General features: G+C 42.7%; 1 protein-coding gene across 14 annotated transcripts in view; it reads left to right on the top strand.

The window, feature by feature from the left end:
* Positions 1-14,351, top strand: part of DTNA (dystrobrevin alpha) — a 319,072-nt gene that overhangs the window by 270,053 nt on the left and 34,668 nt on the right. For all 14 annotated transcript variants that reach the window (XM_027526043.1, XM_027526045.1, XM_027526044.1 and 11 more), the window contains 3 exons: positions 4,080-4,167; positions 7,491-7,588; positions 12,644-12,757. In XM_027526043.1, coding sequence (XP_027381844.1) covers positions 4,080-4,167; positions 7,491-7,588; positions 12,644-12,757 — 300 coding nt within the window. The remainder of the gene's footprint in view (positions 1-4,079; positions 4,168-7,490; positions 7,589-12,643; positions 12,758-14,351) is intronic.

Raw genomic sequence — 14,351 nt, 5'->3', positions numbered from 1 at the left:
TGAATGACCCTGAGCCCTCAGCAGTGAGAGTGTGAAGTCCTAAACCCTGGGCCACCAGGGAAACGGGCCTGTAGAGATAGCAGAGAAATGTGAACGAATGTTGAGTTCCCAGAAATCGTTACTACATCATAATTTAGGAAGCCCTGGCCCTGCCACTCAAGTTTCCCAGATGCCATTTTGAAATCACAGCAACAGACGCCGTGTATTTAAGGTAGAAAGTGGAGAACTTGCAAAATAATAGATTTCCCCATTCTGAACTGAAGTCTACACAGCAGCCTCTTTTTAATTCATCATGGTCTTGTAGCAAGATTATAAAATCTGGAAATGAATAGGCAAGGATATAGACGATGTTGGGATTGGTATTTCTTTAATGATTTAGGGATTATTGGTCATTTACTTTCGACTATTTGTAACTGAAGTCTTGAAATAATGGAATTTATTAGGGGAATGCTTCATTCACCCTTGTATAATGTGAACGTACAGAAATTGCACATGTGGACTCAGAAATCGTTTGTGCACACAAAGGGGCAATCCATCATTTCACCCCTCATTCACTCGGTGCTGGGGAAGGAGGGGCAGGGAAATATGAGTTATAGCTCACGACAAAATCCCATACCTTCACGTCTTGCATTTCCAGCAGGCTCCTTTTATGTAACCTTCATATTATTTATACCTGCTGGTCATTCATAATAAAAGGTACTTCTATCATGAGGTTTTTTTTTTCCTTTATCAAAGTTTTTTTTATTATTTATTTATCAAAACACTCACAGATGTTTTTGACAAAGTCACTTTCAGGCAGTTGAACAGATCATTGTCCCAAGCTTAGAGCGGTGAGCCTTGTCTACATAAACTGTGTTGAATTAGACACATGGTCTCTAATATACCAACCATAAAATGATAAATGCGCTAAAAATCAAATTGAATTGTTTCTTTGTGGGGCAGTTTTATTTTAAAGTAAGGACAGCATAACTTTCACTTTCTTATTAAAGCTGTAGCAAGAAATTCAGCTATTATTTTTAACAACTGCAAAGTGCAGACATGTATTATAAAACATCTGTTTTAAACATCTGTTTTAAAACATCCGTTGTCCAGAACTAATTCAGCCTTTGGCTAGTAAAATAGTTTCTTATTCCAAGTCTGAATTGGTATGCTGATTGAAACCTCAATCCACTGGGAATAGTACTACACATAGGTGAGCCCTGAATCTGAGAATATCTATCTTAAGGGAATATTTGTAAAATATCACAGTGCTATATGGATATGAAAAATGGTCTCTTTTATGCAGTTTACATTTAGGGTTCATTTCACATGTTTAACTTTTCCATTTTATTTTCAAGATCTTCTAGGTCCTTGCTACTCAAATGCGTATTAACGTATCTTGAGAGCTTGCTGGAAATGCAGGTTCTTTGAGCCCATCCTATCCCATCACCGCCACTCTAGAATCAGAGACTGAATTTTCACAAGATCCCTCCATGATATGTATACACACTAAAGTTTGAGAAACCTCACTCTAGATGGTCATTGGATGGTATGTGACATTTTGAAGGAGACAAGAATCATTAGTGAATCTGAACAGGTTACTTCAGAGGCAAAATAACAATAAAATTATATTAACTAATATTTTTGAGCATTTAATGTATTCTAGGCATCATATTTTGATCCCTGGGTCAGGAAGATCCCCTGAAGAAGGGCACAGCAACCCACTTCAGTATTCTTGCCTGGAGAATCCCATGGACAGGGGAGCCTGGAGGGCTACAGTCCATGGGGTCACTAAGAGTTGGACATGACTGAAGCGACTTAGCACAGCACAGGAATCATATCAGTTTGATGCTTTTTCCATGCATTATCTCATTTGGGCAGCAGGAAATAGAAGACTATTTCTCTGATGATGGAGAAATAATTTGGTAAATGGAGAAATTCAGGAATATCCTAAGTAGGAAATGGCAACTTAGAGAAAAGGGCATCGTCTAGTGGAAGCATTCAGAATAAGAATAGAGATAGTTTACTTATGTGAGAAATGTAGACAAAGCAGAGATAGTAGAGACAGGAATATCTTCCAAATGACCGGAAAAAAAAGCTTACACTAATGTAGTCTGCTGAACCAAGAAGAGCTATTTGGAAGTGACATAGCTAATATGCTGAGTCTCACTCATCCTCTCACTTTAGAACAAAGGTTAAAAGACTATGTTGCATGTTTACTGTGTATGTAAATGTACACATAAATAATATAAATGTACATTACGTTATGTGAATCCAAGTCTTTTTGGTGGGTAATTCTTATAACCTTAATGTTGGCAAAGAAGTGCGTCATTTTTAATGTATAATCATGAGGATTAATCTTTTTAAGGAAGAAGCTTAAATGTAAGAGCCAGTGGAGGAGATTATAAGTATATTTGGGGGTTGAGAGGAAACTGGTTTCTAATCTTGTTCCTGACCTGATACTCACCATAATAACTGATAAACCAAACTAGTCGGCTAACTAGTCTACTAACAGGATTAGTGTTACTGGTATGTTTCACAAACAAACAAACAAAAATTTTATTAGCACCTAAAACTTTGTCTTAAGTAAAGGGCTTTCTGAAATATCAGCTCTCTGGGAGGGTTGATAATGCTTCTATTTGCTTTAGTGTTTTGTTTTGTTTTTTCTTTCTTTCCTTCTTCTTTTTTTTTGGCTACACCCCATGAAGCATGTGAGATCTTAGTTCCCCAACCACAGATTTAACCTATACCCCTTACCTTGGAAGCACAGAATCTTAAGTGCCAGGGAAGTCTTGCAGTTTTTAAGAGGTTTCTAAGGGGTCAGACTAATCTTATCCTAGTAGGAAGAATTTTCATAAATTTATAGGAGACACTAAATGATTCACACCATTAGAAGCCATTACTATTAATATAATTCTGCTTCTCTGAAAGTAAATATAAAATAGCAAATTACCTAGGTAGTAATATTATAGATGAGAAATTATATTTGTCGTGTACTACTGTATAAGAAATTACCCCAAAGCTTAGCAGCTTAAAACAACAAAGACAGTGGGTCAGGAATCCACGTATGGCCTAGGTGTCTGCGGCTGAGGACCCGAGGTGTATATCAAACTGTCTACTGGGCTGTGGTCTCATCTAAAGGCTCTGCTGAAGGTGGTCCAGTCACATGGTTACTAGGCAACTTCAGTTTCTCCTCACCTGAGACATTCCACAGAGCAGCCTATGACATGGCTTCCAAGCTTCCCACAGGCCAGGCAACCCAAAAGAGCTCAAGAGTCAGGAAAAAAAAAAAAAAAAAACATGCCCAAGATGGAAGTCAGGGTCTTTTTATAACCTAGTCTTAGAAGTTACCTTCTGTTACTTCTGCCACATGCCATTGACTAGAAGCAAGTCTGTAAGTCCTGTCCATTGTAAAGGAAGAGGGTTACACACAGGAGTGTGAATATCAGGAGGTGGGGGTCACTGGGACCCGACCACAATCAGTTTCTTCTTCCTTCTTGCTTTCTTATTGTCTAACACATCAGTTTCCCAAGGAGTACATGTTATTTGGGTAATAAAGAAATAAAATGGTTAAAGGCAATACAACTTAAAGAGAAAGTATTCTTTCATCAGAAATGTTGATCAGAAAAGTCACTACTCCTTGGAGCTTTCTTAGTAAGTCAAGATTTATTAATGACCTTTCTGGCCACATATTAGATCATGTCAGGGCTTCCTGGTGGTTCAGATGGTAAAGAATTTGCCTGCAATGCAGGAGACACGAGAGACACGGGTTCAATCCCTGGGTTGGGAAGATACCCTGGAGCAGGACATGGCAACCCACTCCAGTATTCTTGGCCTGGACAATCCCATGGACAGAGGAGCCTGGCGGACTACAGTCCATGGGGTTGCAAAGAGTCACACACGACTGAGTGACTAACACTTTCACTTTTTCAGGAATCTGAGTCTGATATTAATAATCTAACAGGACTTTGTTTTGGCTTTCAAATTTTTTGCACTGAAAAATGAAATAGCAAACCCCTCCCCCTTCCCTGGGTGGTAGTATGAACATGCCTGTCTTTCTCAGTTGCCTAACAGGTTCCTTCTTGCTCTGTTCTCAACAGTATGCTTGAGAGCTCCAACCGGCTTGATGAAGAGCACCGGCTGATCGCCAGATACGCGGCCAGACTGGCGGCAGAGTCCACTTCGTCTGTAAGTAGTCTGCGTGAGAGATGTCACATTGACTGTGGTCTTGTTGCTGGTGCCACAACAGCAGAGCCAAGTGGTTGCTATTGAGCCATCTGCAAGACCTAAAAACAATCTGGCTTCTGCTGCTTTGATTTTTCACTTTTCAGCTATCATTCTTGTCTAGCGTGAATCAGAGCTTGAGGGATTCTGTTACAACAGTGCTGAATCAGCCCAACTCCTGATTTCTCTGGATAATGTCTAATCAATAAATATAAAGAGCAAGCAGTGATTCAAATCCACAACTGGCTTAGATAAATTTCTGCTTTTATCAGTATGCAAGTGATGCAGTGGTAAAGAACCCACCTGCCAATGCAGGAGACATAGGAGACATGGGTTTCAATCCCTGGGTCGGGAAGATCTCCAGGAGTAGGAAATGGCACCCCACTCCAGTATTCTTGCCTGGGAAATTCCATGGACAGAGGAACTTGGTGGACTGCAGTCGACTGGGTCACAAAGAATTGACCACAACTAAGCAACTGAGAAGGAAATGGCAACCCACTCCAGTATTCTTGCCTAGAGAATTCCATGGACAGAGGAGCCTGGTGGGCTGCTGTCCATAGGGTTGCACAGAGTCAGACATGACTGAAACAACTTAGGATGCATGCATGCATTGGAGAAGGAAATAGCAACCCACTCCAGCGTTCTTGCCTGGAGAATCCCAGGGAAAAGGAGCCTGGTGGGCTGCCATCTATGGGGTTGCACAGAGTCGGACACGACTGAAGCAACTTAGCAACAGCAACAAGCAACTGAGCACAGAACACAAAATATATACAAAATATGTACAAGAAAGAGAAAATGATGTCATAAAATTAAAAAAAAAAAAAAACCTTCATCACATGTCAAAGGTGCCAAAGGCCAGACTTAGCTATAGAAGACCATTTAGAATATAAAATATAGGACCTCACAGTTCTTCAATACCAATACAAATTATATCTTTGTTAAAAGAAATGCTCAATTAAAAAGTGATAGAAAAACTTTATGAAAGCCAGAGCTTCACCAAGTTTAAACCTTTCCCTACAGTTAGTTTTCTGAAGTTAAAATTCAGGCAGCATTTCTCCAAGTCTTTAGACTTAGACAATCGGTGCTATTTTTTTAAACATTCTGTGGTAGAAAGATTAGTTGTGTTTTTTTTTTATTTGCTTTAAAAATTGGGAGGAATTTTTATAATGTATTGTAGAGCAAAGAAAGCACAGGGAAATCTACATAATCTGACCCTGTTGTTTATTGATTGCTTGTGCTGGGTCTTCATCACTGTTCCATGCAGGCTTTCTCTAGCTGCGGTGTGCAGGCTTCTCACTGCAATGGCTTCTTTTTTGTGGGTGGAGCCTGGGCTGTAGGGCGTGCGGGCTTTAGTAGTTGTGGTTCATGGGCTTAGTTGCCCTCTGGTATGTGGAATCTTCCCAAACAGGAATCGAATCTGTGTTCTCTGCATTGGCAGGCGAATTCCTAACCACTGGACCACAAGCGAAGTCCTGACTCTTTTTCTATAAAACAATATCAAATAATCCCTTCACTAAATACACATACACATATACGCAGCATCCCTGGTAGCTCAGCTGGCTAAGAATTTGCCTGCAATGCAGGAGACCCTGATTTGATTCTTGGTCAGGAAGATCCCCTGGAGAAGGGATAGGCTACCCCCTCCAGTATTCTTGGACTTCTCTGATGGTTCAGATGGTAGAGTCTGCCTGCAATGCAGGAGACCTGGGTTCGATCCCTGGGTTGGGAAGATCCCCTGGAGAAGAACATGGCAACCCACTCCAGTATTCTTGCCTGGAGAATCCACATGAACAGAGGAACCTGGTGGGCTACAGCCCATGGGGTCACAAAGAGTCGGACACAATTCAGCAAGAAAGCACAGCGCAGGACAGAACATATAAATACAGTATATGAGATATATATACATATCTATTGTTATAAAATCATATATATGATATCTAGTCATATATGCCGGAGAAGGCAACGGCACCCCACTCCAGTACTCTTGCCTGGAAAATCCCATGGATGGAGAAGTCTGGTGGGCTGCAGTCCATGGGGTCACTAAGAGTCAGACACGACTGAGCGACTTCCCTTTCACTTTTCAGTTTCATGCATTGGAGAAGGAAATGGCAACCCACTCCAGTGTTCTTGCCTGGAGAATCCCAGGGATGGCAGAGCCTGGTGGGCTGCCCTCTCTGGGGCCGCACAGAGTCAGACACAACTGAAGCGACTTAGCAGCAGCAGCAGCAGCAGTCATATATAGCCATGTATATAATTCTTATATAATCATATTCTTCTATATCAATATATGTGATTATATAAGAAGGGAGAAAGTGGTGACTGCATTTACATCAGTTGTTAAAGCTGGTTGCAACCCATCAACAGAAAATTACATATATGAGTGAAGAAATGCTGGAAGTATTTTGACCAAAAGGAGACAAAAAGTCATAATAACTCTGACTTTAAAACTATAGGCTTCCCTGATAGCTCAGTTGGTAAAGAATCTTCCTGCAACGCAGGAGACCCTGGTTTGATTCCTGGGTGGGGAAGATCTGCTGGAGAAGGGATAGGCTACCCACTCCAGTATTCTTGGGCTTCCCTTGTGGCTCAGCTAGTAAAGAATCTGCCTGCAATGCAGGAGACCTGGGTTTGATCCCTGGGTTGGGAAGATCCTCTGGAGAAGGAAACGGACCCACTCCAGTATTTTGGGCTGGAGAATTCCATGGACTATATAGTTCACGGGGTCACAAGAGTAGGACACAACTGAGCAACTTTCACTTTCACTTTAAAACTATATTTTTTAATTATATATTACAGTGGTTGAACAGTAATTCTAGAGAAAGATACCTCAACAGTGGTTCATTTATTGAAGTGGGTAGCCATTCTTTTCTCCAGGGCATCTTCCAGACCCAAGGATCGAACTCAGGTCTCCAGCATTACAGGTGGATTCTTTACCGTCTGAGCCACCAGGAAAGCCCTTTACTGAAAAAAAATAGCTGCACTGGAAACAGCATGGCAAGAATGAACTCGCTCCCAATATCAGAAATTTGGAACCAGTTTTTCCCCATGTTTTGTGTATTTGCCTGCAAAAGAATTCTTTTCTCCTTCCCATCCCATAAATGTGCTCCAGACCTCCCCAAAAGCTGGTCCTTAGGAGAGGAACAGCCGTTTAATTTTACATGTTTTGCTTTTTTGTTTTGATAAAAATGATTGTCTCTTTCGTGTGCGTATCTCACGACTCCTGTTTTTTCAAACACACATAGATTCCCCTGCCCGATACTAAATAGTGTAAACCACGTATTTTACAGCAGCCAACTCAGCAGAGGAGCGCCCCTGACATCTCCTTCACCATTGATGCAAATAAGCAACAAAGGCAGCTGATCGCAGAACTAGAAAACAAGAACAGGTAAGACTTTAGACAGACTGGCTGTTATGATCAAAGTGCACGTTCATTAATAACCTATAGTCATGCTTTTAACTGTCCAGGTTTTTTTCACCCTGTAGGCATATACATATAAGGGAAGTCATCTAGAGTCAGTGATGCTGCTTCTGAAAAACTAATCTTTAAATTTTAGATCATCAGAAACTTCATGAGGGAAAAAAAAAATATATATATATATGTGTATATATATATATATATTCTGAGATGTCAATACAATTAATGTAATGTCCCTAGATAGTATCATTTCCCTTTTTCTGAGATACTTATTTTTGTTAAGGAGCTGTCTAAGGCAGAAGGGCCCCCCTGGGTGCTCTTAATCACCTAGAGACAAGTAAAAGTCTCACCGGGAGGGCCCTGTGAGGATCACAGGCTAAAGAGGCATCTGGGGACACCACCATCACCCACTCATTCAAGCCAAACATTTCCACGCCCCATCCATCAGGAGGTTTTCCTCTTTATTCAACACAGATTGACTCACCGTCTGCCCCGTGAGAGTTCCCCAAAACCAGGCATTTCATCTCCTCCATTCCCACTCAGTGCAACCTGTCACTTTATAATACATAAATCATATCATGTTATTTCTTGTTCAAAATCTCTGTTGAGTTTCCGTTACATTGAATAAAACCCCCCCTCTGACCACAGTCTGCAGGTCCAACCTGACCTGATTCCTGCCTCCCTTTCCAGCCACTGCCCACCTTACTCATTACACTCCTGCTTCTTTCTTTCTTTACAGCCTTTCAAGTACTGGCTGTTCTCCTAGCTTACAGAGCTCTTCCTCAGGGTCTCTGCAGAGATGGCTCTTCCTCACTGCTCAGGTCTCAGCTCAAATGGCATCTCCTATAAGACCACCTCTCTGATACCTCCTACTCCAGGAACCACTCTCTATTATATCCCTGTGTGTGTGTGTGTGTTTGTGTGTGCATGCACACACATGCACACACATGCATGCCTATCTCTTTTTGAATGCATGAAAAAAAAATGCATTCAAGTGTCCGTTTCCTTCTTATTCTCTGTCTCGTCTGACAGATATGGAATTTCTTTGAGAACTGAGTCCATGACAAATGGCCCCTGGGTTCCAGAACCATGCCTGGTACACTGAAACACTGTAGAAGCTCAGCAAATATATACTGAGTGAGAATATAATGAATTGCTGAGTCAGATCTTAAACTCAGTGCTGAGTAAGCCTCACATAAAAACAACTTGTACCTTCTGTATTTCTCATAGCAGCACCAAAATGTCTTAATATTTAATCTCATCTTTAAACACTGATGTGCCTTCTGAGATCAAACTGGTAAAGGAGAAAATTGTGATCGTTGTTACATGCCGATAGAGTCTGACCTGAAAATCTTGGGATAAATGGTCAAGTTATTCTTTGAAGTTCTACAGAAAAAAGTTTAAAGGAAGGTAAAAATTCAGGACATTTTCATATTTTTGGAAAAAAAAAGACTAAAGTGAAAATTTACAAGCACACAAATAGCTAATCTTGGTTGCAATTTTAATCTACTCTCCTACCTTTCCAAAGCATTTATTCTCCCTTCCAGTTCTCTGCTTCCACTCAGCATGGGGATGTCATCTGTGTGTGCTAAGTTGCTTCAGTCCTTTCTGACTCTGCAACCCTGTGGACTGTAGGCTCCTCTGTCCATGGGATTCTCCAGGCAAGAAGACTAGAGCAGGTTGGCATTTCCTCCTCCAGGGGATCTTCCCGACCCAGGGAAAAACCTAAGTCTCTCCTGCATTGGCAGGTGGGTTCTTTACCACTAGAGCCACCTGGGAAGAGACTGGAGGGGAAAATTGGGACTTCTTTAAGGAAATAACCCAGGAATATGTACCTCCACATGGGATTCCAGAATCAACAAGAGGCCCCATGATTGTGCTGGGTGTGCCATGCTACAACTCCTTCTGCTTAGTTCTAGGGCATTTGGGGATTGTACTTTCTGAAGGACCAGAGAGAGAATAGAGGAATGGGAATGAGAAAATATGGCAGGAAGAGAGCTTCGTCCTATCCGAGTTCCTTCCGCACCCGGTGCCTAAAGATCATCTAGTCCATCCCGAACTCATCTCTCTAAGCCAGCAGCCTCAACCCCATGGATGACTCTAGAATCGTGTCCCAGAAGCTTATCCAGGTCACAGTTCCTGTACCATGGAAATCACCCAGGGATCCCATGGTCTCCAAAGTGACAGTTAACCCAGTAATCAGATCTCTGGGCTTTAAGGGAGGATAGAATTGCTCACTTGACTTTGTGACTACCCTGAGTAGTTCATGGATGTTTCAGCAGTGATCTTTAGAAAATAATGCTTCCTTAGAGCATACTTGGAGGAGCCAGTTGGAGTTAGTATTAGGAGTAGCAAGACTCTTCGAATTACATTGTCTAAGTCACAGCCTGCCTAGGCTACACCTGTCAGACCAAGTAGTGGAGACTAAAGGAGTCTGATATATATGAGGTTTGGGGCACACCAACCTGAGTTCAAATGACCACTACCGCCTAGATATTGAACTTGGACAAGATTTGTAACTAGTCTATGCTTCGATTCCCTCATTCATGAAACAGATAATAGCAGACCCTGTATATACAACAGTTCCTAATAGAACTGTTAGGAGGATTAAATAAGACTAAGAAGACAATGACTGCTTACTGACTGAGCGCACACGCATGCAAGAAGACAACACAGTTCCCAGGTGTAGTCTAAGCACTTCATGCTCCTTGCCTACCTTATCATTATTTTTTTTCTGCTAGAGCTGCTTCTCTATTTTCCTTCTTTGGGGCAAAATGGTTCTGTCATGGTTCTGTCCTCAGAATCAACAAGGAGACCTAGTGGAGGTCACAGAATGTCAGGATGTTAGCCCTGAGGAACTTGGAAATCTCAGTTCCCTGATTTTCAGGCTGAGCTCTCTGGGACCCCAGGGGCCCCGTAGGGGTGCATGAAGAGGAAGAAGGGGCATCCCAAGTGGTGCTAGTGGTAAAGAACCCACGTGCCAGTGCAGCAGTTGAAAGAGATGCCAGTTTGATCCCTGAGTCGGAAAGATCCCCTGGAGGAGGGCATGGCCACCACTCCAGTCTTCTTGCCTGGAGAATCCCATGGACAGTGGAGTCTGGCAGGCTGCAGTCCATAGGATAACACAGAGTCAGACGCAACTGAAGCAACTACGCACAAAGAGGAAGGAAGAAGAGCCAGTAGTGCAGGGCGCGCCCTTCTTTAACCAGAGAAGTTTCTTCTTAACTCTCTAATATGTTGCGTTTCCATAGAAGGTTCCTTTTAAAGAAAAATTTCCACCTTGAAACACCAAGGGGGAGCAAAAAAAAAAGTTGAAAACCACTGAATTATGGTCCATATCCATGAAAGGGACAGTGACTCACTGGTAATTAGCTTCTTGATGCTGGCATGTTTGTGGGGCAGGAGATTGTAGATCAGCCTTTCAGATGGAAAGTCACCCAGCCCCCTTGCTCACCAGGTTCACCTTCCATTCTCATTCTCGGTGCTTTGTTCTGTCTTACTGGCTCTTCTGCATTTTACTGGATGGGAGGCTGACCCCTCCCCCAAGAACTCATGACTTGTAACCTTGCCTAATAGCGTCTAACTCACTTAGGGATAATTTGCTTTGTGTCGGTCACCTATCCTTTATGGCTGGCCTAATGTTCACCCCAATGCAAGGCAGACCAGAACCCAACATTAATGATAGACGGACACGTCTCACCCCTGACCGAGGTCATACCAATAGCACTCTTCGGTCACTGACTCAATTACACTGAATCCTTTTAAAAGCACTTTCCTTCTTAAGGCTACTCTCATTGAGATCCATTGTTAAGCTTGAAAATGTTAAGAAAAGAGAAAGAATTTTGCCTAACTGGGGGCTTTTCAGAAAAATTCAGTGAGAAGAATTTCATTCCCGGTGTGAGAATGGGGTTATTTAGTTTCGTAAAATGAATGCCATTTATCCTTAATTTCCTTCCAAGTATCTCTTACTTGGTATCTGCAGGTAGTTTAAGGTGTCAGACTGAGATCATAAATAAGAGGAAGATTCATTTTCATCTCTTAAGCAGTGCGCTTTGCAAAGTTGAACACTTTACTGCAGCATTATATTACTGACTAGAGAGATTAGGTCCTGGGGAGAACAATCAGCTTGAAGGTTCCAATGACAAGCAGGCCTTCCTGGTTCCTAGGATGTACTGGAGATGAAGGCAGTATGCTTCATCCACAGCACTCAACTGTTGCAGGAAGAGGGACCCCTTCCAGGGCCTGAGAGTGGGCTCTTGTCTAACACTGGGAAATGAATTGTCCAAGGAGACACACATGCTGACAAAGCAAAAGATTTTGTTGGGAAGGATGCCCCAGGGGACAAGCAGCACACAGGAACACAGGAGGACTGCTCTGCCTCCTGATTTAGTCTCAGGTTTTATGGTAATTGGCGATAGTTTCCAGGTTGTCTCTGGCCAGTCATCTTGCTTGGCCCGTATTTGGTCTGACTCAGGGTCCTTCCTTGGAGAAGGGTATGGCCACCCACTCCAGTATTCTTGCCTGGAGAATGCCATGGACAGAGGAGCCTGGGGGACTACAGCCCAGGGAGTCGCAAAGGGTCGGACATGACTGAGCGACTAACACTCAGGGTCCTTCCTGGTGGTAAGTACAACTCTCAGCCAAGATGGATTATGGTGCAAAGGATTCTAGGATTCTCCTCCCTCCTCTGGTCCCTCCCAGATTCTCCCAGTTAGTTTTTGGCAGCAGCAGCACAGCACATTCCTTATTTGAACCTCTGTTGTGAGACAGTTCAAGCAAGCAGTTATCATCAGTTATCACCATGCCTGACCAATGCAGACAATTTCAGTCAACAGTCCCCTAACACAGCTTAGCTACAGCCAACACCTCATAAACACTGTCAGTTCATGAGGACAGGTTTTGCTCCAACACACAGGACAACCCCTTCTTTCTTTGTTCCGGTGGCCCTGATCAGCTCACATGTTAGATCCTGGATGTCCTGGAAGTTAACTGACCGGGTTTCTCTCCTTCCTCCTCTCTCCCAAGAGAAATCCTACAGGAGATCCAGAGGCTGCGGCTAGAGCATGAACAAGCTTCTCAGCCCACGCCGGAGAAGGCGCAGCAGAACCCCACTCTGCTGGCAGAGCTGCGGCTCCTCAGGTAAGAAAAGGAGCCCAAGGCATCTCAGGAAGGCAGTGTTTGAGATCGTCCAAACCATCTGACAGTGTCCACTGGAAAATGGTCATCAGCCTCTGCAGCTGCCAATGTCTGTTTGCTTTTATTTTTATAGCACACATCTAATTGCTGAGATTCGGGGGTCTGGGAAAAGAAGCTATTTACACTTTGCTTTTTTCTTTGACACAGAGAAAAGGACACAGTGTTCTTCAGATCCAAAACCAAATGTTTCACTAGGAAAAAAAAATGTATCGTGCATTCTCTTTTTTAATTACAGTGTAGTTGATGTCAGTTATTGTGTAAGTATGATATTACGGAAGCTGTGCTGTGTGTGCTTAGTTGCTCAGTCACAGCAGACTCTGTGACCCCATGGACTGTAGCCCTCCAGGCTCCTCTGTTCATGGAATTCTCCAGGCAGGAATACTGGAGTGGACAGCCATTCCCTTCTGCAGGGGATCTTTCCAACCCAGGGATCAAACCTGGGTCTCCTGCATTGCAGGTGGATTCTTTACCACCTGAGCCACCAGGGAGACCCCATACTTCATTTCTGGTTTTTATAAACTATTGGCTATATTCCCCATGTTGTACAATATATCCTTGTGGGTTATTTTATACATAATAGTTGGTACCTCTTAATGCCTAGCCCTGTATCTCCCATCCCTCACTTTTCTCTCCCCTCTGGTGACCACTAGTTTGTTCTCTATATCCATCTTGCTGGAAAAAAGAATTTGAACTCAACTCTTTTTAGTTATTTGCACTATCAACAATATGTTTATGATAAAAGTGATCAACAAAACAAACATGTAAACAACTAAATAATCACCACATTTTAAATTTAAAAAATTATATGTGACCCATAAATTCTCTCCAACTCTTGGTCCCTAAGAGTTTTCTATACAGATCCTCACACCTTCTTGTTCTGCAAATGAATTTAAAGGCCTGGTGTTACCTAGTCGGTCATCATGACATATTGTTGGAAAGGACTGAAGAAGGTCATTTGGTTCCACCCCTGAATTTCAGGGTACTTCTCAGCCTCAGATTGTAGAGAGCAGCAGGGCATGGATGAGGACTGTGAGCACGTGCAAAAGGAGTCAGACCAGGGGCTCTGCTTCAGACTTACCAACATGCCTTGAATATGGCACTGACCCAAACCTGTCCGTATGGAAAACAATGCAAACATAACCCAAAGATACTCCCTAGTGGAAATGTCATATTTCACAAGGCAGTCAGAGTCAGCAAGTATAACATTCTTTCCATCTTTCAGTTTGGATGTCAAGTGTATTTCAGATGTATCTAACTCCAAGGCAACTAACTCTTATTAATTTTTTATAATAAGAACAGATGCCTCTGCTCAGAAATTAGAGTGCCCCTTGTCAACATTAGAGCGCCACTTGCTTACTCTGGTGGCTCAGATGGTAAAGAATCTGCCTACAGCGTAGGAGACCTGGGTTCAATCCCTGGGTCAGAAAGAACCCCTGGAGAAGGAAATGGCAACCCACTCCAGTATTCTTGCCTGGGAAACTTTTATACAGAGCAGCCTGGTGGGCTACAGTCCATGGAGCCACACAGAGTCAGACCC

The sequence above is a fragment of the Bos indicus x Bos taurus genome, chromosome 24 (genome assembly GCF_003369695.1).
Source record: "Bos indicus x Bos taurus breed Angus x Brahman F1 hybrid chromosome 24, Bos_hybrid_MaternalHap_v2.0, whole genome shotgun sequence".
NCBI lineage: Eukaryota > Metazoa > Chordata > Mammalia > Artiodactyla > Bovidae > Bos > Bos indicus x Bos taurus.
Note: the sequence above shows the minus strand (reverse complement) of the source record. Positions and strands in the feature narration are given on the sequence as shown.